The sequence below is a fragment of the Cucurbita pepo genome, chromosome 1 (assembly GCF_057944985.1).
Source record: "Cucurbita pepo subsp. pepo isolate OVF chromosome 1, ASM5794498v1, whole genome shotgun sequence".
Lineage (NCBI taxonomy): Eukaryota > Viridiplantae > Streptophyta > Magnoliopsida > Cucurbitales > Cucurbitaceae > Cucurbita > Cucurbita pepo.
This window is the reverse complement of record NC_141798.1, coordinates 9,117,607-9,144,805: the sequence shown is the minus strand read 5'-3', so window position 1 is coordinate 9,144,805 and position 27,199 is coordinate 9,117,607. Positions and strand designations below refer to the sequence as shown.

The 27,199-nt window shown below is 37.7% G+C and overlaps 5 protein-coding genes across 6 annotated transcripts; 3 read left to right on the top strand and 2 right to left on the bottom strand.

Annotated features, from left to right (window-relative positions):
• Window positions 1-1,295: 1,295 nt before the first annotated feature.
• TCP8 (TCP family transcription factor) lies at window positions 1,296-3,281 on the bottom strand. Its single transcript, XM_023686346.2, is given in 2 exon segments — window positions 1,296-1,573; window positions 1,575-3,281. Coding segments are annotated over 2 exon segments (1,554 nt in total). The 5' UTR covers window positions 3,047-3,281; the 3' UTR covers window positions 1,296-1,491.
• A 5,837-nt stretch (window positions 3,282-9,118) lies between these two features.
• LOC111807066 (serine/threonine-protein kinase-like protein At5g23170) lies at window positions 9,119-10,652 on the top strand. Its single transcript, XM_023692639.2, has one exon. The coding sequence runs from the start codon at window positions 9,420-9,422 to the stop codon at window positions 10,419-10,421; it is 1,002 nt and encodes a 333-aa protein (XP_023548407.2). The 5' UTR covers window positions 9,119-9,419; the 3' UTR covers window positions 10,422-10,652.
• Window positions 10,653-13,431: 2,779 nt separating this feature from the next.
• On the top strand, window positions 13,432-18,056 carry YY1 (zinc finger (C2H2 type) family protein). The gene is made up of 6 exons (XM_023661318.2): window positions 13,432-13,737; window positions 14,192-14,250; window positions 14,788-14,987; window positions 16,254-16,343; window positions 16,934-17,077; window positions 17,313-18,056. Exons 1-6 carry the CDS (start codon window positions 13,652-13,654, stop codon window positions 17,847-17,849), a joined length of 1,116 nt encoding a protein of 371 aa, XP_023517086.2. The 5' UTR covers window positions 13,432-13,651; the 3' UTR covers window positions 17,850-18,056.
• A 1,107-nt stretch (window positions 18,057-19,163) lies between these two features.
• On the top strand, window positions 19,164-23,069 carry LOC111788169 (ubiquitin family protein). The gene is made up of 7 exons (XM_023668423.2): window positions 19,164-19,550; window positions 19,925-20,069; window positions 20,580-20,694; window positions 20,802-20,865; window positions 21,708-21,873; window positions 21,973-22,256; window positions 22,846-23,069. Exons 1-6 carry the CDS (start codon window positions 19,291-19,293, stop codon window positions 22,216-22,218), a joined length of 996 nt encoding a protein of 331 aa, XP_023524191.1. The 5' UTR covers window positions 19,164-19,290; the 3' UTR covers window positions 22,219-22,256; window positions 22,846-23,069.
• Window positions 23,070-23,214: 145 nt separating this feature from the next.
• LOC111788156 (uncharacterized protein At4g06598) lies at window positions 23,215-27,059 on the bottom strand. 2 transcript variants are annotated; one of them, XM_023668403.2, is made up of 4 exons: window positions 26,811-27,059; window positions 25,043-25,786; window positions 24,044-24,246; window positions 23,215-23,849 (listed from the first exon to the last, which is right to left on the bottom strand). In XM_023668403.2, exons 2-4 carry the CDS (start codon window positions 25,759-25,761, stop codon window positions 23,653-23,655), a joined length of 1,119 nt encoding a protein of 372 aa, XP_023524171.2. In that variant the 5' UTR covers window positions 25,762-25,786; window positions 26,811-27,059; the 3' UTR covers window positions 23,215-23,652. The 2 variants fall into 2 exon arrangements, with proteins under 2 accessions (XP_023524171.2, XP_023524178.2); XM_023668410.2 differs by lacking the exon at window positions 26,811-27,059 and adding an exon at window positions 26,537-26,731.
• Window positions 27,060-27,199: the final 140 nt, after the last annotated feature.

Below are 27,199 nucleotides of genomic sequence, written 5' to 3'. Positions count from 1 at the left end.
TGGGAATTCACTTAAGATTCTTGAGATCTTTCTTTGCCATTTGTTTCCAAAAAAGACAATTATTCTTTTCAAAAGAAATATATATATATATATATATATATATATATATATATATATAATTTGAAAATATGAATATGTTGAGAAATTGGTAGAAGGCAATAATGTGGGTGTGGGGACAGCTGAATTGAATAGGAAATGATGAGTCCATTAAATTACAAATTGCCCATTTGGATTTTTATTATACTGTAACAATGCAAACCCAATTGACGACTTTTTGCCCATCTTCTTCTTCTCTTACATTTAATTCTATACGTTTCAAAATGTTGTTTTGTTTTTTGCATTGATGTGATGGAATGCTTTATTTACCATTAAATTTAAATTGACCGAATCAAAATGTGACGAGGGATGTCGCCAATATTCAACTTCCTTATTTATTGTACTCTTACTTTAATCTATATCGTCAATTCGAACATAGTTTAGTGAATAAAGATATTTATTACCATTTCAAAGTTGATGCTTCCGTCTTTCACCAAATGTTTATTTAGTGACGTCTTATATACGATAAATGAAAAGGAAGTGATATGGTTTGAAAAGAAAAACCAGAGTAAGCCTGAGCCGAGCTATATTCAATTTAATAATGATATATGTATGTCACGAGCAACATGCACCGAGGGGCTTTTTCCTTTGGCTCGAGTATTCCGTTTTCAGGTCGAGATTCTAGATAACTTAATGCTCACAGTTCAAAGTTTTGCATCTAATTCTCACATTTTTTTATTAGTTCAAATTTGCATCTAATCTAATAACAGCAACCAATAAAAAAAACATAGGTTTTCAAGGGATAGGATGGAAAAAGGAGATGCTTTTTTGTGCAGCGAAGGGTCAAAAAGTGAAAGAAAAACAACACAACTTAGCCACAAAGAACATTCTCCCTTGAGTTTTTCTTTTTCTTTTTTATCCCTCAAATGAAATTCCTTTTTTTTTTTTCTTCAAATTCAATGCATTTATTGTACAAAGAAAAAAAAAAGCAATATATATTATAATTAAAAACATATATATATATATATATATATATATATATATATATATATATATATAATAGAAATCTCCTCCTGTACAGTCTCACTCTCAATCATCTACCTAATCTTCCAACAAAATACATTTCAAACAAAACAAAGCAAAACAAAACAAAACAAAACCCCTACCTCTCCTCATCTTCATCGTCAATATTATCCAAAAAAAAAAAAAAAAACATGGGAAAAGAAATTACCCCCACATGATAAACAATCCTTCGAATCTTTGTTCTTGAAATCAATCGCTGAATTGATCCGAATGAATTGGGGATGGAAAATGTGGATTAAAAAGCCCAACAATGTGTAGAAGAGATGAATGTTAAATGGTAGGGCGATTCAAAGGTGTGTTTCTTTTATACAACAAAGAATTAAGGGGTTCGGGGGGTACGCAATAACACTTACTAATCTGGTTTTGGGTTTGTCACTGGGAAGTGTTTGGATCTTCGTCCCCACTATCGGTTGCGTGAGGCTGTGGTGCGTTGGAATGATGCTCCAATGGATTGATTATGGTGATGATCTGAATTAGCATTGAATCCGCCTCTGGAATACGCAGCATTCAGAGCTGCTAACACTCCCAAATTGGACTCTGATACTCCCAGCCCAAGCTGCTGTTGCTGTTGCTGTTGCTGTTGCTGTTGCTGTTGTTGATGCATTAGCATGGAACCGAGTTGTAATTGGCCGGCTCTTCCTCCGCCTCCTGCTGCCGCACCTGCCGCCTGAATTTCGACGCCTCCAGGGATGTTGAATCTTGGCATGAAATGCAATGGAGCCTGCAATGTGTTTGCACTCGTTGAGAATGGCCACATTTGAGCTTCCATTGGACCACCGCTTGCTCCAGAGCTTCCTACATTTGCTCCGCCTGATCCTGTTGTTACTGGCAACATCCAAAACGTGTTGCTCGCTCCACTGCTTGGAGCCACGGCCCACATCGCCGTCGCAGGACGGAGTAGGCTCGAGGATGCTGATTGTTGCTGCGATTGTTGTTTCTCTAATTGCAGATCGCTCTTAATCGCTTTGGGAGATCCAGCACCGCCGCTGCTCTCCCCTGGAGATTGCGTGTCCTCTTTAAACAGATCTTCTCTGTAGCGTTTTCTCATATAGTTATCCGTCGAGTCTCCTCCTCCTCCTCCGCCGCCGCTCTCGCCGCCGGGGAGAGCGTCGGCAATTTGATCGGCGGTCATTAGATTAAGTTGGTGATGGTGCTGCTGCTGTTGCTGATGGTGGTGGTGGTGGTGAAACCCTAGCAGAGCAGCATGAGCGAAGCCTTCCTCGTAGGCGTTGGGATGATGAGCGAGAGCCAAAGCGCCATGGAAGGAATGAGGAGCAGATTTTGAGGGAGGAGCAGAGAGAGTGGATCCACTGCTACGAATGGAAATGTTCAAGGAGGAGAAATTAGCAGGGATTGTTCCAGTACCAGTGGCGGCAATAATCGCAGGCTCAGCTTGCTGGAGAAGCCACTCGATAGTCTCGCCGTCGGACTTATGCCCCAATTCGCGGGTCAATTGGAAAACCCTAGCCGCACAAGTAGCCGGCATACGGATGCGTCGGCCACGACCATCGACCTTAGTATGCCGATCTTTAGTGGAACGCTTGAGAGCGTTAGCGTTGGAGGTGGAGGCGGAGGCAGAGGCAGATCGGGGAGAAGGATTAGTGGTGGTATCGGATCTGGTAGCGATGACGAGTGAGGCATCGAGGAGGTGAGGAGGCGGAGCAACGGCGGAGGAAGAGGAAGAAGAAGAAGAATTAGAAGTAGAATTAGAAGCAGAGGAAGAAGGAGGAGGGAGGGAGACAAGAGTGGAGATGGAGCCCATGAACGGTGGACCACCTCCTGCAGCGGCTGATCTGCCATCGAAAGGGACCACATGATGCTGCTGCTGCTGCTGCTGCGGCGGCGGCGGCGGCGGCTTCTGGTTCTGGTTTGAATGGTGATGATGCTGCTGCTGCTTGTTGCTTTGCTGCATATCTGTAAGTTCCATTCACTTTGCTGCTTTATACTTTGGTGATTGTTGTTGTTCTTGTTGTTCTTGTTGGTGTTCTTGAGCTATGTGTTTGAGGCGTTGATCATGGCTCTTCCCTACCTCTGCTATGTCTATGAATACCCAGGGAAGAGAGAGAGAGAGAAGGGAAGGTTAATTAATGGAGGTTGCTTATTAACCACCACCACCACCATGGCCGTATCATTTTAGCTTCTGGGTTTCTCTGATTCACCCTCGTCTTCCTAAACTTTGGATCTTTTCTTTCTTTTCTCACTCTCATCAGAACAACAGTGAATCAGAGAGAGAAATAGATGAGTCCCAGTCTTAGTCCCAGTGGCAGTGGCAGGTGGGGGACCCTTTCCCCCTCCTAAGCCCACACTATCACTACCGTTTTTACCCGTTACATATCACCGTCATTCTCATAGTTTCAAAACTCAACCTCACACTTTTAAGACACGTCAGTTAGAGAAATGATTCCACCCTCTTCCAAAAAAATATTTCATTCTCCTCTCCAACTGATGTGAGATCTCACGTGTTGAGTTAGGTTAAACTTTGAGACATGAGATCTCACATGTTGAGTTTAGGTTAGACTTCGAGACGTGGGATCTCACGTGTTGAGTTAGGTTAGATTTTGATTCGGTTCGTGGGTTTATGTTTTTACCAAAGAACAGGGTCACTACCTAATCCTAGTCCTAGTGTACTTCTAAAAAAATATTTAACATTTGTAACTGATATTAATGACTGTGACTTGATAGTACCACATCCTTGTCCTATCCAACCTTTAACGAGATTAAGAATACTTAATGTTAGTGATGCATTGTGACTGAATCTTTGATATTTCAGTGAACTTTAATTACGTTGCTTAGATCAGTAATCCAACAAATTCGAAAGGATTTTTACAACGGTAACTTTTGAGTTTTTACCGTCTCAATTGCCAATTCTACCCTTCCTCACATTATTAACTCACAATTCTGATACCAAATATGTGCATGCCATACCAAACCAAACCAACCCACTTTTCCTGCCACTGCAAAACAAACCTCCTTTCTTCTTTTACCTTTGTTTTTTCTTCCCCAAGAGGGCATTATCGTCATTTCCCCTCCTTCCAGATTAGCAACCAGCTGCCAACGCAGGCCGAATTAACAAAAGAAAAAGAAAAAGAAAAAAAAAAAAAAAAGAGCATCTAAATGCATAGTCCGACAGCTCATCCCAACCCGCTCCGCATTATATATTATATTTATATTATATAATAAATTATTTATTATTTTTCTTTTCCACTGGGGGCACTCCATTTTGATATCTCCACGCACCCCAATCCTTTCCTTATTATTTTAATAATTTAATAACCCTAAAACAATATATTTTATATTTAAATAATATTATATTTTTATATATATATATATATATATATATATATTCACATGAAAATCATGATCTTATCCACCCCACGCTCCACATTCTCTCTGCCACACTGCTTCATCAAAGTCTTCCCATGTTGTTTAATTAAATTATTTATTTATTTATTTCTTATTATTTTAATTAAAAATGCGTGAAAATATTCCTTTATTTTTCCAATAAATAAGGGAAATCTTTGGAATTAAATAATAATAATGTGTGAAGAATTTATATACTTTAAATATTAGATGCCTTTTGAATTTATTTTAAGCAACCCATTGCCGCTGGAACAAAAACGAATCCAAGATCAAAAAGTTGGCGGAAGGAGAAAATTAGATACAAAAAAAGTGGAAAAGTATGTAAAAGTGGAAAGAAATAACCAAGCTGTCCACCAGTTCATTTCCTTTTTTCTTCTAATTATTTAATTAATTCCACCCGTCCCAAATATGTAAATCGTAATAGCTCAAACCCACCGAGCATTCATTATAACGGTATAAAAACCTCTCTCTAGTACTCGTTTTAAAATTTTGAGGAAAAAACCCAAATAACACGGTTAGCAATGGACTAGAGCTGTTTCTAAAGGTATTAGAGATAGTGAGATATTGTTCGGAGTAGGGCTAAACCCTATCCATAGTAGACACTGTTAGAAATCATAACTCTCTACAATGGTATGATATTGTCCACTTTGAGCGTAAGCTCTCATGGCTTTACTTTGGGCTTCCCCAAAAGGCCTCGTACCAATGGAGATGTATTCTTTTGCTTATAAATCTACGATCTTCCACTAAATTAACCAATGTGAGACTCGCTCCCAATAATCTTCCACATACATATTTTAAAACCTTGAGAAAAAGCCTGAAAAGAAAAGCAAAAGGACAATATCTATTACTAATAAGCTTAAATTGTTACTGTTTGAGTATGTTGGACTAGTGATGATATTTTAAATATTAATAACTAAAATATCATAAACAGTAAGTCGGTTAGGAGCGGTAATATTTGAGAGATGAGATGAGGAGCGTAGGAGAGGGTAGATTTGATTTGGTTGATGGAGTAAAAAGTAAAAAAAAAAGTAAAGAAAAAAGTGTTAAAGAGTTAAAAAGAAAAGGGGGTGTTGAAGAGAGATGGAAAGGTGAAAAAGAGGGAGAAGAGGTGTCAGAGAATTGTAGTGGAGAGTAGTAATTAATAGTGTTATATGTCTGTTGTAGTAGTGAGGTAATATAATATATTTTAATAATTATTTTATTTATAAATTTTAAAAAAAAAATTAAAAAATTAAAAAATTAAAAAAATTTAGGAAGACGCAGATGCAGATCCCATCAATGATATTTCCAGTGCTGATCCTCATTTCTTTCTGTTCCCACCACTTTCCCCTTTTCACCCTCCCTTTCCTCTTTCCCTTTCCTTTTTCACCCTCATTAATTACTTTTTACTCATTTACCTTTCATTCACCTCTCTTCCTCTATTCATTGGATTATATTCGATTTTTACCTCAAACCAAATTATTTTTATTTATTTTTAAAAATTATTAAACAATAAATAATTATAAAATTAAATAAAAATATTTTCAAAACTAAATTCGGACTAACTTTAAAATGATAGTAGCAATGTGATGTTCTACCTTGGTTGGTTGGAAAGAGGAACAAAACACCATTTACAAGAGTGCGGAAACCTTGCGGAAACCTTCCCCTAGCATACACGTTTTAAAGTCTTGACGGAAAACCCGAAAGGGAAAACCCAAATAGGACAATATTTGCTAGCGGTGGATCTGGGTCCTTACAAATGGTATCAAAGCTAGATATCGGACGATGTGCCAGTGAGGACACTGGGTCCCGAAGGGGGTGGGTTGTGATGTCCCACATTGGTTGGGGAAGTGAATACCACAAAACAAAGCTAGACATCAGACGATGTGCCAACGAGAACGCTAAGCCCCGAAGAGGGTGGATTGTGATGTCCCACATTGGTTAATAAGGTAAACACCACAGAACACTATTCAGTTCACCTCTGTATTTACCGTTTCCAAAACTCCACAATTTTTATTTATTATATTATTTTTGTGGATCTTCAAGATCTCTTTATTTATTACATATGCTCACATAATGGCATTCTATTATGGGCAATAAATTTGAAATTTTACGTGTCTTACATGTTTGTCACGTATTCAAAATTGGTTGGACCTTATTTGTATCATAGTTGTGTATAATAAGCATCTCGTAATTGATAAGGTAGATGTCTATCTTTAAAAGGCAAGAAGAGTTAAGAGACCCGATAATTAGTCCATCGTAAACTTGATACTTTTCTTGAGCTCAAAATGAAAACAACAATAAATTCATTTCAAGTCCGATAGCTACTCTTTTCAATTTGAAAACTTTCAATATCACAGATAAATTAACGATCGTCTTAACAAGTAATTTTATGAAATAAACTGCTTGCAAAGCCGTCATTATAACTGACCGACCTTTGACAAATAACAATTGCTCAATGAACGTGAATTATCCTATCAAGTTTTATTTTACCCCTTTTTTGAACTGGACACGAGACTCATCAGACAAACCATAATAAAATTAGCATCAGGAGCAGGTCAATAGATTTTATTTATTTATTATTATTATTTTTTTTTGAGTAAAAAAAAAATATCATTTAAAAAAATAAAAAATAAAACGTAGTGGAGGAAAAGATGCGATGCCAATAGAGACGGAAGTGAGGTAAAAGTCGAATCTTATTTACTTACTTACAGCCTATGGAAAGGTGAATGTCCTTTCACCATTCGGTAACTTCACGTCCCTAAATCATTAATATTGATTGCACCCCACCTAATTATTAATATATATATTTATATATTAGGTTAAATTAATAAAAATAATTTTATTTTTTATTTTAAAAAAACACTCTTTAATTTATTTATCGTCAATAATATGGACCAAATCTGTCTAACAGCACTTTATAAATTATCTACAAACGTTTTTTAAATTTTTTTTTTTAATTTAAAAATGTTTTTAAAGTTTTTAAAATTATTTTAAGGATATTAATGAAAATAAAAAAAAAATACAAAATAAAGTAATATTAAATTTAAAAAAAAAAGTATGTTAAGTTAAATTAGAGCACGAGGTTTGAATTAGTGGGTCCCAGGTTCCGAGTCAGAGGGAGTGATAAATGATAATATACATAGAGATACGTCATTGTGCGGTGCGGTTCAAAGCTGTGTGGGGTCCTTCACACAAATGAAATGATTGCATTCCTTCACACGTGTAATCTCACATGCTTTTATCATTTCACTATCCCTTTTCTCTTCGCATTATTTACGGCGGGGCCGCCGCCTCTGATTGCGCGTAATCATGGATCCCATAACCTCCAAGGCCCAATCATCCTCCTCCATTTGGGCTTTCTTAATCTACTTAATTGGGCCTAGGCCCATCTTTTTAAATCCTATCTTTGGGCCCGGCCTTCCAAATGTTGGGCTTTCTTAATCTACTCAATTGGGCCTCGGCCCATCTTTTAAAATCCTATCTTTGGGCCCGGCCTTCCAAATGTAGCTAGGCTGCCTAGCCTTCCATGTCCTCCCTTCAATGTGTAAGAAATTATTGAAGCAATAATAGAAAGGCCCATTTATTCACTTCCTATTATACAACTACCTCTTCATTTATGCAAATAATAATAATAATAATAATAATAATAATAATAAAATGTAAGTTTGGTACCTAATATTTTAAAAGTTTTAATAATATCCTTTGTTTATTTTATTTTTTTTAATAATACCATTTCTTTAATTTTAAGAGGAGTAACCGTACAAACTATATTATTATTTGTTTTTTCTAAAATTTGAAGGGTACTGATGTTACAAAGTTTGTGTTTGAAACGTGGTACTAATAATTTGTAATAGCTCAAACCTATTATTAACAAATACTGTCCATATGGTTGTCGGCCTCACAATATTAAAAGGTGTCTACTAGAGAGAGGTTTCCATACCCTTATAAGAAATGTTTCAATGTGAGATTTCACAATTCACTCCCTTTGGGGGGCAATGTCCTTGCTAGCACATCGTCCAATGACTAGCTCTAATATCATTTGTAACAGTCTAAGTTCACTTTTAGTAAATATTGTTCGCTTTGGTCCCTTACATATCGCCGTCAACTTTTAAAATGCGTGTATTACAGAAAATTTTCATACACTCGTAAAAAATGCTTCATTGTTGTCTTATACAAAACCGTAAAGGTCTTTTTTAACTTTTAAAAAAGTTAATTTAAGTAAAAAAAAAAAAAGTGTATTAATTAAACTTTTGAGAGCCTATATTCTTGGAACAAATTTAAAAAGTTAAAATTTTAAATATATATTTGAAATAAATTAAAGGTTAATTTTGGAATAAAATATTAACTATTTCCATAATTTTAAAAAAATAAAAGATAACGGAATTTTATACAGATATTTTTTAGTTTAGGATATTATTAAAAAGTTTTGAAAATTAAAAGTACTTTACATCAAAAAGTAAGAGATATTATTATTAATCTAACATAATATATACATACATATATAGATACATATATATATATATATATATATATATATATACATACACATATATATATATAATTGGAATTCAATGTTCCATCCAAATTAAAATGGAAAAGTCCATTCTAACTCCACCAACCCCTAATTTGTAAAAAAAAAAAAACATAAATAAATAATAAAAAAGAAAATAAGGGTCAGATTTGGCAATGTCAACGCAACCCAGCAGAGCCCCCTGCTGATTGTTGCTATTAAATTAGGCATAGAGGACGAGCAGAGAATGGGAAGAATATGCGATGGGAAGTGGAAGTGGAGGCCCCAATAAAGCTAACAACAAGCTAGTGGGCGTGGTCGTGGGCGTGGTCGTGGGCGTGCCTCTGTTCCCTCGATTGCATCCCCTTCTCTTTATTATTCACCTTTTTCCTTCACTCCCCTTTTCCTCCCTTCAATAATTCCCCACTCTCCCTTTCAGCCTCCCCGAATGATCGAGTTCTTCGACTACCAACACCTTCTCTGCGCCACCGATGGGTTCTCCGCCGCAACCCTCATAGGCAAAGGCTCGCATGGCTCTGTATACAAAGCCATACTTAAAGACAACACGGTGGTTGCTGTCAAGAAGCCATTGCAGACCAACGACTATTCCAAATTGGAGAATGAAGCCAGAGTGCTGTGGTCTCTGCGCCAAACCCCTCTTGTCGTTAACTTTCTTGGCACCAGTCTTGACTCTGCTAATAACAAGCTTCTTGTAATGGAGTTCATGCCTAATGGCAGCCTCCATGATTTGCTCCTTGCTCCGGTCACTTGGCCCAAACGCCTTCAGATCATCACGCAGATTGCACGTGCGGTTGAATTTCTTCACCAAGCTAATCCTTTGGTTATTCATAGAGATATCAAGGCTGAGAATATCCTGTTTGATTCCAATTGGAATTTGAAATTGGCGGATTTTGGGTTGGCTGTTTCCCCATCGGAGCTCCGGAGCTACGCCGGTCAACCCGCCGGAACAATTGGGTATTTGGATCCTTGTTACACGACACCGAGTAAATTGAGCACGAAAAGCGATGTGTTTAGTTTTGGGGTTGTTGTGTTGGAGGTTATTAGCGGTAGGAAAGCGATGGATATCTCGAAATCGCCTGCTTCGATTGTGGAGTGGGCGAGGCCGTTGATTGAACGGAGGAATTTCGACGGAATCTACGACGGGAGGATAGCGTTGCCGGAGTATTTGGCGGGGAGGATGCGAAAAGCGGTGGAATTGGCGGGGCGGTGCGTGTGTGTGGAACAGGGGAAGCGGCCGTCGATGGGGGAGATTTTGGAGGCCATGGAAATGGAAACTAGTTGCTGTTGCATTGAACGGTTCAAGTTCTTTCATAACCGGGTTTGGTCGGGGTTGGCGGTGGTGGTTGGAATGAGAAGACGGCGGCGGCGGCGGAATAAGGAGGCAAATTTGAAGTGGTGCAGCAGCCGCCAAGGTGCTCCGAACTGCTGATGCGGCGGTGGTGGTCAAGAGAGTGTCGTGTCGTGTCGCTGTCGGGGAGAGGTCCAAATCCAAAGTGGACAAACCACAAAGCTCCCAGGATTAGGTACACGCACACATGATTTGCCCATTCATGTTTCTTTTTCCCTTAATTTTAACATTAAATTAGACAAAAACACTCTCCACCATAGAACAATATTGTCTATTTTGAGCATAAACGCTCGTGACTTTACTCTGGGCTCCCCCAAAAGTTCCCGGAGAGACTATTCTTTAATTATAAACCCATGAGTATTCTCTAAATTAACTGATGTGAGACTTTCATCCTACAACAATTGACACCTTAAGTTTCAACCATTATGAAACTTTTCGCACATTTTAAAAATATTTATAAAGAGTATTTTAATTTTTTTTAATTTCTTTTAAAAATTTAAAGAATAATTTTAGATGGAATGAGAGATATTTTTATTAATTTAATTGGATTATAATTATTATTTGTTTTGTGGCAGTTGAGAATTGAAGCCTGCGTGAGTTATGAAATTGAATGGATGTAAATAATAGAGTAGGCAATGACCAAATTAATTAAATACCCTTCTTTTCTTATTTATGTGTCACATGCTTAGAGTGAATATTATAATATAAATTTTACATTTTTTTTTTTTTAAATTAGAATAGATTGGGAGTAATACTTTTATTATCAAATGGTCTCCAAAATTATTTTTTCTATAAATTATTGAAGTTTGGAATTATTTTTTCTATTAATAATTATTCAAATAACGTGACGTAAAATAGGTTTATTTATTCTTAAGTTTTACGAATAAATAAATAAATAAATCACGATATCTTTACATGTTTCTGTCATGTTCATATTGTTTTTTAAAATATTTATGGCTACTATTATCGATATTGACATTGATTGACATTGATACTTTCTTCGTTAGTTGTGAGTGATTGTGTGAGATCTTACATTGGTTAGAGATGGGAACGAAACATTTTTTTATGAGGTGCGAAGACGCTGGCCTCCAAGGGGTAAGGGTGTGGAAACCTCTCCTTAGTAGACGTATTTTAAAAAACATGAGGCTGGTAGCGATGCGTAGCGGGCAAAAATGGACAATATCTGGTAGTGGTGGGCTTGGATTCTTACAAATGGTATTAGAGTCAGACATCGAACGTGCCAACAAAGATGCTGGCCCCAAATGGGTAGATTGTGAGATCTCAAACGTATTTTTTATGAGGGTGCGAGTACGCTGGCCCCAAGGGATAAGAGTGTGCGAATCTCTCCTTAGTAGACGCGTTTTAGAAATAATGAGGCCGACAGTGATGCATAACGAGCCAAACACAGATGATATTTGTTAGCGGTAGACTTGAACTATTAAAAAAATTATGAATTTTTTTTTGTCAAATTGAGTTTTTTTTCTCTCTTAAACCATTTTTAGGTCATTTTTCTTACGGGATCAATTCGTGACGAGCTTTTTTTTTTCACGAGCTTCTTTTTTTAAACAAGCGTTATGAGCTAGTTCAGAAATACTAAGTGTAAAAATCAAAAGAACTAAAATCTTTAGTCATGCATGTCAGATCTTTCGACCAACACCATTACGAAAGAACCATAATTTGATCATTTAGGACGGGTGAAAAAATACCGTCAATAGTTTTCAATTTTATTGCAAGGAATGTCATAATTTGGTCAAATTGAGGCTTGTGTTCATTAAAAATCACATCCAAATAGATTCTTCTCTTGAACCATTTTGGGTCGTTTTTCATATGAATTTATAGTTAACTTTTTTCATTTTTCAAAGAGCACCAACGTAATTTTCAGCGTGGACAGTCCGATTGTGTTAAGAATGAGAAATAAAATTGGGATTGAAGGTAGGTTCTCATGGATATTCATAAGCTTTAAATATAATACAAGCTACTTACTAATACCTACCGATAATAAAAATATAAACTAATTAAATATTGTAAATAATGAGAATAAAATAAAATATATTATAAATCAAATTATAAAAAAAAAAGAATATTAAAATATAATATTTCGGATATATTCTCTAAATAATATATTCTCCAAATATTATATCTCAACCGATTGAATTCTGGATTTTGGATTAAGGTGCATTTTTTCCTTCGTCTCCAAATAATGAGTTGTTTAGAAATTTCAAGTTTTGAGATTTCGAGAAGGTGTATCTTGTCGACAACAAAAATTTGAAAATCGAAGGAAAATGAGATGTCTGCATAAAACTTCCGCAAGAAATCAGTGGACATTAAAGGATGTCATATACATTCCTAGTCTCAACAAGAACCTGATTTCTATTGCTCAGTTGGATAGCATAGGTTATGCAACAAAGTTTAGGGTATTTTGAGACATATGTTTGCGCGCGTTTTTCCATTGACTTTTTTTTTTTTGTCGTCTTTTTCAAATGAGCTCCAATAACTCGTCTAGATAAAATTCTTTTTCATTCTTGCCTCTTGTTATACTCGTTAAAGATTATACTAAGATTGAAATCTAAAAGAAAAGGTTCACGTAAAGATTGAGTTAGGTTGAATTTTTTAAAAATTGAAAGTTTGGTTCGTTTTACCAATTGAAACTTGTTTGGTTGTGTGAGATTGCACATCGGTTGAAGAGGAGGACGATGCATTTCGTATAAGGGTCTGAAAACCTCTCCTTAGAAGACACGTTTATAAAATCGTGAGGTTGACCACGATACGTAACGAGCCAAAACAGACAATATCTACTAATAGTAAACTTGAACAGTTACAGGTCGGGTCAACCTACCCAATTAAAAAATAAAGTTCACGAGCCAATCTAACTTTATACTCCTTTTGAGATTGTTATAAAGATTAAGACATTTGGATTAAATATTTATGATAAATTATTATTTGTAAATGTTTAATATTTGAATTTTACCAGCAGGCTAACCTAACCATGGTTAGCCTAACCAACCAAACAACGAAACATGTAGACACCGTCCGACTAAACCTAAAGGGTCCAAAGTCCGGTTCAGTAATACCCAGCAGACTAAACCTGTAAACCGACATGAACACGGAACGGAACGGAACCTGAGACCTTCCGTCTCTATCGTGGTCTCGTCTCTCTCCCGTTGCCTGTTCATCCAGCGCCCTCTTTCGCTTCCCCCAGAGTGCTTCTCGTTCTCATCGATTCAACTTACTCTTTCGAGGCTCTTGTCGATTGGATTGAGTTTGCGTTCGTTTGCTTGGAGGAGCGAAGGGAGAGAGGCCGAGAAAGAGACATGGAGACTCACTTTAATCACAATCTATTCGACAGGCGACCCATTCGGAAGAACACGAATTCTTCTGTCAAATGGATCAAAGAATGGTAATCTCATTCTTCACTTTGTCTTTTCCCGCCAGATTATTCTAATGTTTTACGTACCGCGATGAAGCTCTTTCTCCGCTTAGGGCTTAATTTAGGAACTATAACTATCTGATTTCGACAACTATTTTCTATAAGAGAAGAACTATTAATTTTTCCTTTAGAAGAGAGATGTGTAGAGACACTTGCAGTTCCGTTCCAGCCTAGGCTGGAATCAAGGGATTGAATTGGGTTCCTTTTTGTTTATAGTATCATCCAAAGAATGAGAAAGACTATCAATTAGATATTCTTTTAGAAGAAACAAATGAAATGCGCTCAAATGGGAGAAATTCAGAATTCTAACCATGCATGCTGATTCTTTTGTTCTTGTCAGAATAAAGAAAATACTGTCAAATGTGAAAGAATTGTAATATCGTATTGTATCCTTGCCTTAATGATGCTAGTTGCTACCTTTTAGGGTCCCCCAAGATGTTGTTGCAACTGGAGGAAAGTGCTTTCTTTTCAAATGGGTTACAGGTACTATTTATTTCATTACTATATTGCTGAATATTTTCTTTCGTTGAATTAATGTTGTTTAGAAACATAAACGTGAGCTTAAGGTGTTCCACCATAGCGGTTAAAGGCTTTTATGTTCGTTTTATTTTGGTGCTGTTTCTAACTTGATTCGTAAATTTCTGATCATCGATTGTTTAGAGGAAGGAATTTTGCGTTCGGTGGATAGAAAGGACTATGATTTAGTATGTTAAATGTTTGCTTATGGATACCAAAGCCATAAGACCTCTCTTTAACAAATAGAAAGCTATTGAGTGTTTTTGTTGTTTATGGACAGTACTTTTGATTGGATGGCTGATGTATTATTATTTTGATTATTTGATGATATCGTAAAGTGGTTTTTCCCCCTTCCTTTCATCAACTACCTGTACTTCACTCCACATGTGGAGGAAATAAAATAAATTCTGGAAACTTACTTCAATTAGGTCCATGGTTCGGCCTTTTCTATTTTTATTTGTTTATACTTGCTCAAAGGTTTTTTTTCCTCTTGTTTTTGCTTAGAGGATACATTGAAGGCACTACAGGAGAAGTCAAAACAGTCGGAAGCACCAGAACCTGAACCAGAACCCACCACTGAAGTGCTTTTCCTTTGTAGCTATGAGGGCTGTGGAAAAACATTTATTGATGCAGGTGCTTTGAGGAAGCATTCTCACATTCATGGGGAGAGGCAATATGTTTGTCACTACGATGGCTGTGGAAAGGTACTGTCCTGTGTTTTCTTTTCAGATATGTTAGAACTGAACTAGGACATTTCTATAAAATTCCATGGTCGAAGTAGCTTGAGCTTTTATTATTGTGGATTAACCAGCCATTTATCAAATGAATATATAGTTTAACTCATCCTTCTCTTTCCATATTTGGGTATGGTATTTTTTTTCTTCTGATTTTCGTGATAGAACTTCGTATGCTAGAGAATAACAAATAGGAACATATATATAATATATATTTTGTAAAGATCAACCTTCATTGAGATAAAAAGGAAAGAATACAAGGGTATACAACAAAAAAAAAAAAAAAAAAAAAAAAAAAAAAAGAAAAAGAAAAAAACAAAGCCCACAAAAAGGGAGCACCCTAGATGACGGGCCTCCAATCTAACAGAATGAGACCTAACGAATAATTACAAAAGGGACTCGTTGCCAAAACTTTCTCCCCCATAAAAGACAGGTGGAGGAGGAACTCCTCAATCATATCACTAAAAGCTGTGACGGGCTAATTGAAAGCCAAACACTCCAAATAAGTAGTTCCAAACCGAACGAGTATAATCACAACTCCAAAATAAATGTTCAGATCTTCCTCCACCCTCTGACAAAGGATACAGCAGAATGGCCCAACCAATTACCCCACAACAAAGCACACATCAAGAATTTCCATAAGAAAACTTCCTTTCCCCTAAAAAACGGATGAAGGAACTCTTCGGTCATATTACTAAAAGCTCTATGATGGATTAACTGAAGGCCAAACACTCCAAAGTAGTTCCAAACCAAGCGAGCACAATCACAACTCCAAAATAAATGATCTAGATCTTCCTCCTAGCTTCAATAAAGGATACAACAGAAAGGCCCAACCAAGGACGTCAACTTCCTCGAGAGCCTACCCAAGGTATTTTTCTTCCTTGAATAACTTGCCAGACAAGGAACACCACCGGTTTTGGGATTTTCACCTTCCAAAGAGTCAAGAAAACAGACTCCCTAAAAAGGAAGGGGTCCACTAAGTAATGAAAGAAATAACTACTAGATAAGTTCTCAAGAGAGGTAGGACATCAATATCACCATATTTGGTGAACTCCCTTCATATTAAGATGAAGTGAATATACACTATTTCTAGTTTTCACCTCCCATCGATAAGGTCACTTATTATTATTCATCAAGAAAGTTTCTCATGTGAATTTATTCTCATATTCTTATTAATTATTCTCTCCTTATTCGTCAACTTGTATGTTCACACCAAAAAATATATCTTTTTTGCAGAAATTTTTGGATAGCTCGAAGTTGAAAAGACACTTCCTTATTCATACTGGTGAAAGAGATTTTGTGTGTCCTCATGAAGGCTGTGGTAAGGTGATCAATCGATCCATTGTGAAAATAATTCTTCAGGCAACAACTGTATGTTAATTTTAAATCTTTCTATATTAAAGGCAGCTGTATGCATTTCTAAACTGACTCGAGAATTTGACCCACATCTGATTAGTTTTCTTTTGCAATGCAGAAATATGTCTCACTATTAATCACATGATAATAACTTCATATATTAATTTTCATATTAAGTTGGTTGTTGTTAGAGATGCCTCTTCTCTTTGGATTGTGTAAATGCCATAATATCATTTGGAATTCTATGAATTCAACAAATCTCTGGAATATGTTGTGATTGTGCTGAAACAGCACTTGTTGCTTACTGGAAATTGTATCACATCAAGTTTCTCGTTGTCAGTATTAGGACTTATCATAGAGTGTCCAGTCCTGAACATTTATTCCTTGTGTTCGAGCTTCTATTCGGTCACTAGTTTGTGCTTTGTTTACAATAGCTTGTGCGTTACGAGGGAATCAGTTCGGCATGCAAGATAATTCTGTAATTTGCGTGCATGTAGCTTATTTCTTTACACGTGAAGTGCAAACCTCTCGACACTCACATTTTAGATGTTTCTCTGTAGGCATTTTCCCTGGATTTCAACTTGAGATCACATATGAAAACGCATTCACAAGAGAACTATCATATCTGTCCATTCCCTGATTGTGGAAAGAGATTTGCACACGAGTACAAATTGAAGAACCACGTTACATCTCACCATGAAAAGGTAACAACTTGTGTTAAGTGCATTGCTTTATATCTCGTGTCCTTTCATTTTCGTTCTTATATTTTTTGCTTAATGCTATCTTCCAAGGATACCCTGATATTATATAAAGGTATTCTTGGATTTGTTGAATATTAATACGAGCCTTACTCTTGTTTATGACAAAGTAATCTTTAAGTTGAGCAGTCAATCTAGGTAGATTGTTATTTTTACACTAAAATAATTGTCATCTTTATAGAATGCGACAGCTGAAGTGGTCAAATATACCCCACCTTTCGAGAAGCAAACTAAGGCTTCTAAACCTTCTGGGGGAGCTTCTGCTTCGGCATCATCAGACCGTCCACACGCTTGCCCCTATGAAGGGTGTGAAAAGGCGTACATCCATGAATACAAGCTTAAACTCCATTTGAAAAGGGAACACCCTGGACATTTTGTAGAAGACAATGGCAATGCTCCACACAATGGGGATAATGAGATAGAAGCCAGTGATCAAGATGGCTATGGCGGAAAACGGGTAAATGTAAAAAACCAGAAACGGAACAGGCCTAAACCAAACTTGAAGTTACCGCCTTCGAAAGTAGCACAGCGAAAAGGTGCAACGCCATCTCCTGCCCCAATGAGTGCTGCAGTTAAAAAATCATGGCGGGTTAAAGAAGAAAACTACGAAGAAGAAGAAGAAGACAGTGAAGAAACGGAGGAGGACCGTGAGAATGTGGAGGGCTGGGGATATGCTGAAAACGAAGATGATGATGAGGAAACAGAGTATGAAGATTAAGTCTGTAGAAAGGGGCTGCCTGTATGTAACTTCTTTTGCCCCCTTCATGATTCCTCTTTGTTCTTCTCCATTTTAGCTCACATTTCTGGTAGTGATTCCATTTCAGATAGAAGTTATGATTCCTTTTGAATAACCTTTGTGTTGGTGGATTGAAGCATTTCAATGTTCCACTTCTACGACCATAATATAACCTATATTTTGAACTCTGATCGACCTTTAGAATTATATCAAGTACTCTTAGACTTGACATCTGACTAAATAAGGAGCATATGAATTGTGAGATCTTATATTGGTTGGAGAGGGAAACGAATAATTTCTATGACATTTGAGTAAACAATATATTGTAGACATCTGAGTAAATCAGGTTGGCGGCGATATGTAACGAACCAAAGTGGACTACTAGCTGTGGGCTTGGGTTGTTACAAATGGTATCAGACTGAGTGGTGTGCTAGTGAGAATGCTGGGCAAGGGGAGTGGATTGTGTGAGTGCCCTCAAGGGGAGTGGATTGTGCCAGCGAGGATGCTGAGCGGTGTGCTAGTGAGGATGCTGGGCAAGGGGAGTGGATTGTGCCAGCGAGGATGCTAGGGGAGTGGATTGTGTGAGTGCCCTCAAGGGGAGTGGATTGTGCCAGCGAGGATGCTGAGCGGTGTGCTAGTGAGGATGCTGGGCAAGGGGAGTGGATTGTGCCAGCGAGGATGCTGGGCCCTCAAGGGCGGTGGATTGTGAGATCTCACATCAGTTGGAGAGAGAACAAATCATTCTTTATAATGGTATGGAAACCTCTCTCAAATAAACGCCTTTTAAGATTGTGAGATAGATCCCACCTCGACTGGAGAGGGGAATGAAACATTCCTTCTAATTGTGTGAAAACTTCTCTCTAATAGACGTGTCTTAAAATTGTGAAGCTGACGATGATACGTAACGAGCTAAAACAGACAATATCTACTAGCAGTGGACCGATCTAAAACGGACAATATCTACTAGCAATGGACCGGGCTAAAACGGACAATATCTACTAGCAGTGGACCGAGCTAAAACGGATAATATCTACTAGCGATGGACTTGAACTGATACATGAATGTTCTTGAAACAATTTTTTATTGGGCAACCTAAGAATTTTTGGAGGAAACATGCGACAACAAGTTGAGTTATGGGGTGTCAAATTTGAACTAAAATCCAATGGGCCAGGAGAGGTTTTTTTTTTGATCGATTTGGGTTGATGTATAAATGTGATTTTGAGGCGATAGGGAGGATTATTTGCTTTTATTTGATCGATATTGTTATCAACGGCCCACCCAAAAGCATTGTTCTAAAAGGGAAAACAAATTGATACTAAACGTGCTACAGTTTCAATTCGATTTCATTTGATCGAGAGGTTCATTGAGTGGAGAGGTTTTGGTTGGGAGCGAGGAAGAAAGCTTCGAAGTTGGGAATTCGACAATGGCTGCCTCAGCGTCCACCTCCTCTCCTTTGGAGGAAGAGATAACACTGACGGTGAAATGGAGCGGGAAGGAGTACACTGTACGAGTCTGCGGTGATGACTCTGTGGCTGAGCTGAAGCGTCGAATCTGCGAGCTTACCAACGTCTTGCCCAAGCGCCAAAAGCTTCTTTATCCCAAAGTCGGATCCAAACTAGCCGATGATTCGCTTTTGCTCTCTCAGCTTCCCCTCAAGTCATCTCTCAAGATGACCATGATCGGGTTCGGCTCTCTATCCTTCAACTCCTCTGTTGTTGCCCTCTAATTTGAACTGCATCGATTGAGTTTCCTTCTTTCGGAGCATTTTTACCCTATTTCTTCCCTTTATTGTTCGTTTTATTTGCGAAAGAGGTTATGAATTCGATTATTTTATTTGAGAAATCAACGATTCGATACTGGACTGCGTTGCTTTTGAAACCTATATGCAATCGCTCAAATCTGTGTGTAAGTTCTGGTTGCTGAACGCTAAACTACACTTTTTAGATGAAAGAACTGGAAGGGTTCTCTTGCTGCAGTTCCATGTTTATTAATTGCATTTGCATATTCTTATTTTAAAAGTTACCGATTGATTTCAATGTTACAAATCGAGATACCAGAACTGTTGAAGATGATATAATTGTGGATCAAGTGGACTCCCCTGAAATTATTGACGATTTCGAACTTGGGAAAGATGAAGTCATTGACATTAAGGACAAGGATGTCAATAAGCAGAAACTGAGAAGGCGTATTGGTCAATACAAGGTGAGTTGTTTCTTTTCTCCTTGAATGATGTTCAGCAACTTTAGTTGTTCTAAATAAATCTGAAAGTTCAAGTACCTGAAAAGTTATTATGAAGTCATGTATCCTTCGAAGTTCGTATAATGAAATATGACTTGTTACAAAGGAATTTTGATTATAGGTATCATGAGGTAGTGTGTGTGTTTAAATGCTGACATTTTCATAGTTTTACATCTTCGTCTCTGTGAAATTACTGGTTGGCTTTCTTTAGTGGTGTTGCTGTTGATTCCTATTGGTTTCTCTAGTGGTGTTGTTGATTTCTCTTTTTCCTTAAATCACTTAGTTAACTATGCATGTCAAAGAATTTTAGTTGCGATATATCAATGTGGCGAACAGGATTTAGATGCATACAATGAAGTTTTGTGCATTGTACTTTCATCGATTGTTTATAACTCATAGATTGATTTACTTTTGAGTTATTATCATCTTGATTCATTAACTACAAATGTTTCTCCCGCTTTTGTTGGATCGTAGATAGAACTTCGCAATCCATGCCGTGAAGGAAAGAAATTACTTGTTCTGGACATTGATTATACACTTTTTGATCATCGTTCTCCTGCAGAAAATCCTCTTCAACTCATGCGGCCTTGTATGTTCTATCTGTAACTATTTTTCAGTTTGATTCGTTATTGTCTATGCACATGTTTTTCCCTTCTTTTTTTCATTCTTTTTAAGTTCTTAGTTTTTCGAGTGCAGATCTTCATGAATTTCTGACTGCTGCTTATGCTGAATATGATATCATGATATGGTCAGCAACCAGGTCAGTTTCCATTTCCAAGTATTATAAACAAGTTATGCCTGCTGCTTTTTATGCCCTCATTTCTTTTATTATTCCTCCTTTTTATGAGAGCGGTATCCACTACCCTAACAGAGTTGCAAACATCTTCAACCTATGGAAAAAGTTGAAATAACGTAAATGAATAAATGAATTTGCAATAGAAACAAATGATTGAGATTTAAAATTGTCTCGACGGTGTAAATCAACACAGAGTCATAGACACACCTTGATAGGAATATAAAGCTGCATGTGACATTAGGACCTTTTGGGCTTCTATTTTAATGACATCAGTCAGGGATGCATGGACGTGAGCAAGGAAGTTAATGAGATGTTGGGTATTGGTAAGGAATTGCATGCGGATAAGGTTTGCAAAATCTCCTGTTTTGGATTGGAGCAAAACTCTATTTAAGAGATTTCCAAGTTCTTGAAAGATTTGAGAATCTTGTATAGCCCTCCTATACAATTGTAACAGCTCAAGTCCACCGCTAGCAGATATTGTCCTCTTTAGGCTTTCCCTTTCGAGCTTCCCCTCAAGGTCTTGTTTTTAAAACGTGTCTGTTAGGGAGAGGTTTCCACACCCTTATAAATAATGTTTTGTTCTCCTCTCCAACCGATATGGGATCTCACAACAATTGTTCCACTCATTGTTTCTTAGTCTTTATGTTCCATCGCCCCTTGACACAAACAGTAGATATTCCATAACTAACGAGTGCATGTGTTATAATCATGCTTGCTGCCAGTGAAGTAGATGTTATCAATTTCTTGGAAATTTTCGGATATGTGAACATCTTGTTCTTTTATCTATTGTACCTTTCCATTGGCAGCCTTAAGTGGGTTGAATTAAAGATGGGCCAGCTTGGCGTTCTCAGTAATCCAAACTACAAAATCACTGCCCTTCTAGACCATTTAGCTATGATCACAGTTCAGTCAGATTCTCGTGGGACCTTTGATTGCAAGCCACTAGGCTTGATTTGGGCACAGTTTCCAGAGGTATGCGATGATTTCAATTTACGTCCAAATCTATCTTTTAGAATATGATTGTTTCTGTGAAACTTTGTTATAAATTTTATTTTGATTGGGAATTTGCAGTTTTATAGTTCGAGAAATACTATAATGTTTGATGATCTTCGGAGAAACTTTGTAATGAACCCACAAAATGGCCTGGTAATTAGGCCATTCAGGAAAGCTCATGCTAATCGTGATAGTGACCAAGAGCTTATGAAGCTCACTCAGTACTTGCTTGCCATTGCGGAACTCGATGACTTGAGCCCTCTTGATCATAATGATTGGGAGCTATACTCTGAAGATGGTCCGAAAAGACGGCGGCATGCATGAGTAACAGATCTAGTTCGATCTTTTATTGACTTGTTGAGGTAAGCTCCTCTGACAATTTTGTTGGGAAAACCTTACATATCTGAGCTCTGAACTTGCAGTTGCTCTTAACCAACCATAGTAAATGGATGACAGGTGGTTTAGTAAGTGAAACAATAGAATTCTAACATAATGCAAGTTTCTGATTTTTAATCATGTTAAAAGCTTGAGGTCAATCTCAAAGCCTATAGTTAATATGAGATTCCACCTCAATTGGAGAGAGGAACGAGTGCCAGCAAGAACGCAGGGTTTCGAAGGAGGGTGAATTGTGAGATCTCATATTAGTTAGAGGGCGGAACGAAGCATTCCTTACAAGGGTGTGGAAGCCTCTCCCTAGCAAAACATTGAGGGAGAAACCCGAAAGAGAGCCTAAAGAGGACAATATTTGCTAGCGGCAGGTTTAGGCCGTTACAGTTAATAATACAAAAAATGGACTCCACAACTTCTATAATAAGCAACCCAATTCTAAGCCAGGGCATGAGCATGCTCGTCTTCATTAGTCACAATTTCTTATTTATCGTTTGCTTTCTTACGTCACAGAGACGAGATTCATCCTATTCTCATCTCATGAACGCTTGTTTTTCTTTTCAGGGGTTTGGATCTAAAGGCGCTTTAACCAATATGATTCCAATTCTCTAATGAAAATTCATCAGCTACTTTTGATGAACTTTTGTTCTCTCATGGCATAGTTTATAGATTGTGATAAATCTGATGACCATGTACTATATGGACCACATTTTTTTTTATGATTGCAAATATCATTTCCTTTAGGGGATTACTTGGAGTTATATAAAGGCCGGCAGCCATTGCTTTCACTTTGCATAATGCACAAACAAGCTTTATTGGTAACCATTCAAAATGACAGGTCAAATGACACCCCTATATAATGGGTCATCAGAATGAAATTATTGGGCAAAGGCTCAATGTTTAGCACTTTGGCCCACCCACAAAGCAGGAGGATATCAAGCATGATCATTGATATTGTTCAATAGTAATTGTTAGTACCATTCATGCCCGCAACACCTAATACTCTGGATGCATTTGCATATGATTTAGGGGAAAAAAAGAGAGAGCCCCCCAAGAGGAATGGGGGACTTGAAAAACACCTAGAATTTTCATTACATCCTGATAAAAAAAAACCATAGGAGACCATGCTTAGAAAATAGATATCACCACCGGCAAGTCACCAGCCCAAAAGAGGACATTTTCCAGCCATGACAGCCAGGTGCATTGGCAGATTCTCATTCACATCTACCAAGAGCCACCACAGTCAAATGCTGAGTACAGACTGACTTTTGATGAGCCCTGGGTATCCTGCACAAGTAATCGACAAACATGGTTTCGTACATCCGAGAAATCGTTAGGCCATGCACAACAACTCCCAACTGATTTGCAAATCTAGATTTGAACTGGACCGGCCATAGACTCGGGACCCGAACGCCCATCCTTCTGTCTCAAAGAGAGCTTGGCAAACTGCGTCTCAAGGTCTCTGCTCTTGGTACGTTTAAGGCTGGAAGGTGGTGGCTGAGGCTGTTGTTGCTGTTGGTACAACATTCGTAGTCTTCCTATCTCCCTCTCCAGCACTTCATGCTCCACTAAATATAATGTCACATTCAAGTCATATTAGTAAAGCAAATTAAAGGATGTTTCTCTTTTTAAAAATTCAGTTCAAAACCGACTGAGAGAAGAATTTTTCATCCAAGACCAATTCAACATTTTTGGAAAAAAAGTAAAATAAACCATTAGAACGGACTGTCAAAACTCAAGTTTGAGAGTTATGGAAGCTCACAGTATTTTATAAGCTGCTCCTGAGATAAATTTTCTAATCGCTGCTTGAGTGCTTTATTCTCCATGCCAAGAATTAAGTTTTGCTGACTAAGAAATTCAAGCTCGGCAGAAACTTCAGAACCTTCTGCTTGTAAAGCTTGTACGTTCCGTTCTAGCTCTGCAATGTACTGAAGTTTACGTACACGTGAACGTTGAGCAAATTGCCTGTGTTCATAACAAGTCGGGTCAAATCACATACATAGTACATCTCTGCATAACATAAGCACACGTTATATTTAGCATTTCTTCAGAAGGGCATGTTATATCCATCTATTACTACACACATCCATCCAATATCAGCAAGTTTTATAATGGAGATTCTCTCCCAATTCCTGTCTGAGAATACGTCCCAGTATTAGGAGTGGGGAAGAAGAGGTGGATTAATCTATCAAGAAAGTGACACAGAAAATGAAAATCTAGAAAAATAAATAAACTCCCTAGCAATTTGAGCGCATGCAGATAATATTAATCTATCAACGTAATCACTGTGTTCAGATTACGTTGATACTTAGTGATCTTCATTTTAATCATAGTGCTCCTATGATCATTAAATCAAGAAGCAGATGTGATACTTAAGAATGCGTCATAGGTAAAAACTCGAACGATCCACAATAAGACAAGAGGGGCTCACTAGGTTGGTCGAAATAAGAATGCATCGACAAGAAAAATTTAAGAATTATAGACCAACACTTTTCTAAAAAGAACCCTCTAATTCTATCCTGGTTTCTTGAATGTATAATTCCTTAGCAAAGCAAAACATTGAAGTTATTCAAGTGGAAAAGCAAACCATAAACCAACACGAAAACTTAAGCAGCAGGCAACTAAAGATGGTACGAGACTAACAAATAGATTGGAACAATCTGGGAGACATGATTGCAAAACAGAATTCAAAATTATGTGCAGGGGGAGAGGATTTTTTTTGCACAACAATAATGTAGATAACAAGCAATGCAAAACTTACTGTTTAGCTCTTTTATTATCTGTATCAGCCGGAGCTGGCTTAATATGGGGACCATCTATTCTCTCGGATGACTTTCGATCAGGCATACTACTGGCTTCTGCTGAATCCTGCTTTTCAGTAGTTGTTGATGAGAACCCATTTGCTTCCTGTGGTGTACTTAACGACCTCGAGCTCTCAAGAAGAATGCTACTTTTGGCAGAAGGCCGGGAACCCAGGTTAGTTGTCAATGTAGCTGGAGGCAATTCCCATGCCCTGTTCTTCTGTTTGATCGAGCTTGCTTTCATATTGAAAGAAGCTTGATGGGGATCTTTGCGGAAATCAAAATCTTGTGATGCCCAGGAACGTAAATACATATTTTTACATTGGGAGTCATCTTGCGTATAATTTTCATTCAAAACATTTCCTGCATCCAAGTACGCAAAGGAGTCACTCGATGAACGTCGATGACCACCTCTTTGAACAGGTGTTTCAGGTTCATCGAGAAGATCATTGAGCCAAGAAGGTTGATCCTCCATTAGAAGACTTTCAGATGATGTTCTATGATGGTGCACATTTCCCTCTCTGGGATTCTGCACAGCTCTTGACCCAATAATGGGACTGGGGAAATAATCAGCATATGGGGAGGAACCACTAGGAAATGGACTCTTGGGAGGAAGTAGAGCATGCTTTCCAGAGTAAATCACATTTCTCGTGTTTGACAACACCTTGGAATTCTCCATGACTGCCCAATAACTGCGCAATTTTCTGCCAAAAAGCATACAAAACAATATCATGAGTAAAATTCTTGCAGCACCAGCTACTGTTTTAACAAAATTAATCGATGTAGGAATAGGCCATTTGGGCGAAGAACTGGATGGAAACTACTGTTAACAGCTTAACAGGTTACTTGAAGGGGGTTAATGTGAAATCCTGGCAGCATGTGCATTGTTTTCAAGAACAGCCATGCGTACGAAGTTTATGATAATGTTTAGAAAATAAAGCGACAATATCTATCAAAATCAAAGAAGTCAACATCAAAGCAGAGAATAATTTGAAATCTTGGAAGTCACATGCAGGAATCGCTCTTGAACCAAAGCGTGGAAGGAGACACTCCTTCCTCCAGAACGAACACGAAAACTAATGAAAAAGTTTCGCAGGGTTTGGCAGATCTATAAGAGGAGTTGATATTCATCCTCCTCTCATCCCGATCTAACAGTTTATTCCATGGATGCAAGTTTCCAGTGACGCAAATACCGTGCGCACAGAAATTGATGATAGACAAACATGCAACCCGACAATTAGCAAGCTAGAATGATCCGACTCGATTCTGCATCATTTTGCGACGGAAAGTTCAGGCTGATTTCGAAAAAGGAAATCCGAAATGAGAGGAGAGAGATGAGATCGTCGAATACAAACATGCAGTCCGTTAGAACCTCAAAAAACTTTCTTAGAAAACAGAAGGAAACTTTGTGAATGCACAAATTCAAGAAATTAACAACTCAAAAAGAAAAATACCAACGCTGGAATCTCTCCTCCCGCATTGCATCCGCAATCAGAGAGACAGAGAGACAGAGAGACGAAGAGAATAGCTGAAATTAGAACATCAGAGACAAATGATCTGAGAGAGCAAAATGCAGCTCATTCCCGAGTCGATCCAAGATTGCGAATGCGTAAATAGCAAACGCAAAAACGTTGAAGTTTCTCACAAATTACAATGAAAATGATTGAAGAGCTCCCGAAAATGCAAAAATTAATGAAAGATTAAAGAAAAGAGGAAGAATGAGCATACCGAGAATGCTGATCGGTAGACCGAGATCTTGTAAAATGCAATGGGAAGGGGAAAGGAGTTGACGCAAAGTAAATCCTCGAGTCCTCTCTCTCTCTCTCTCTCTTCCCCGAAGCGGGCCTAGGGCATGATTTTACATTCTCTCCCAATCTCTCTAATGGATTGGGTAGTAGGTGCGTGGAGGAAGGGATTGATTAAGGATGAAGGAAAGGCAACATTAAATAATCTTCAATTATCAATAATTCCAGTTTCTGAGTTGCTGCCTTTGCTGTCATTTGCTCAACACCATTCATATATGATATGGCATACGACTTTTTCTCTCTCTCTCTCTCTCTTACTTTTTTTAGACAATCGCCAAAATCCAAGTGGACAAACAACAAACAACAAACAAA

What these genes read in the sequence shown, in the direction of transcription:
- LOC111788169 (XM_023668423.2), top strand. Translation starts at nt 19,291, where the DNA reads ATGGCTGCCTCAGCGTCCACCTCCTCTCCTTTGGAGGAAGAGATAACA. An exon ending in GGCGTATTGGTCAATACAAG is followed by an intron (nt 20,070 to 20,579) that starts GTGAGTTGTTTC and finishes GTTGGATCGTAG; the next exon opens with ATAGAACTTCGCAATCCATG. An exon ending in TCTTCAACTCATGCGGCCTT is followed by an intron (nt 20,695 to 20,801) that starts GTATGTTCTATC and finishes TTTCGAGTGCAG; the next exon opens with ATCTTCATGAATTTCTGACT.
- LOC111788156 (XM_023668403.2), bottom strand. Translation starts at nt 25,761, where the DNA reads ATGGAGAATTCCAAGGTGTTGTCAAACACGAGAAATGTGATTTACTCT. An exon ending in GATAATAAAAGAGCTAAACA is followed by an intron (nt 24,247 to 25,042) that starts GTAAGTTTTGCA and finishes TTATGAACACAG; the next exon opens with GCAATTTGCTCAACGTTCAC. An exon ending in GGAGCAGCTTATAAAATACT is followed by an intron (nt 23,850 to 24,043) that starts GTGAGCTTCCAT and finishes CATTATATTTAG; the next exon opens with TGGAGCATGAAGTGCTGGAG.
- LOC111807066 (XM_023692639.2), top strand. Translation starts at nt 9,420, where the DNA reads ATGATCGAGTTCTTCGACTACCAACACCTTCTCTGCGCCACCGATGGG.
- YY1 (XM_023661318.2), top strand. Translation starts at nt 13,652, where the DNA reads ATGGAGACTCACTTTAATCACAATCTATTCGACAGGCGACCCATTCGG. An exon ending in TCTTTTCAAATGGGTTACAG is followed by an intron (nt 14,251 to 14,787) that starts GTACTATTTATT and finishes GTTTTTGCTTAG; the next exon opens with AGGATACATTGAAGGCACTA. An exon ending in TTACATCTCACCATGAAAAG is followed by an intron (nt 17,078 to 17,312) that starts GTAACAACTTGT and finishes TCATCTTTATAG; the next exon opens with AATGCGACAGCTGAAGTGGT.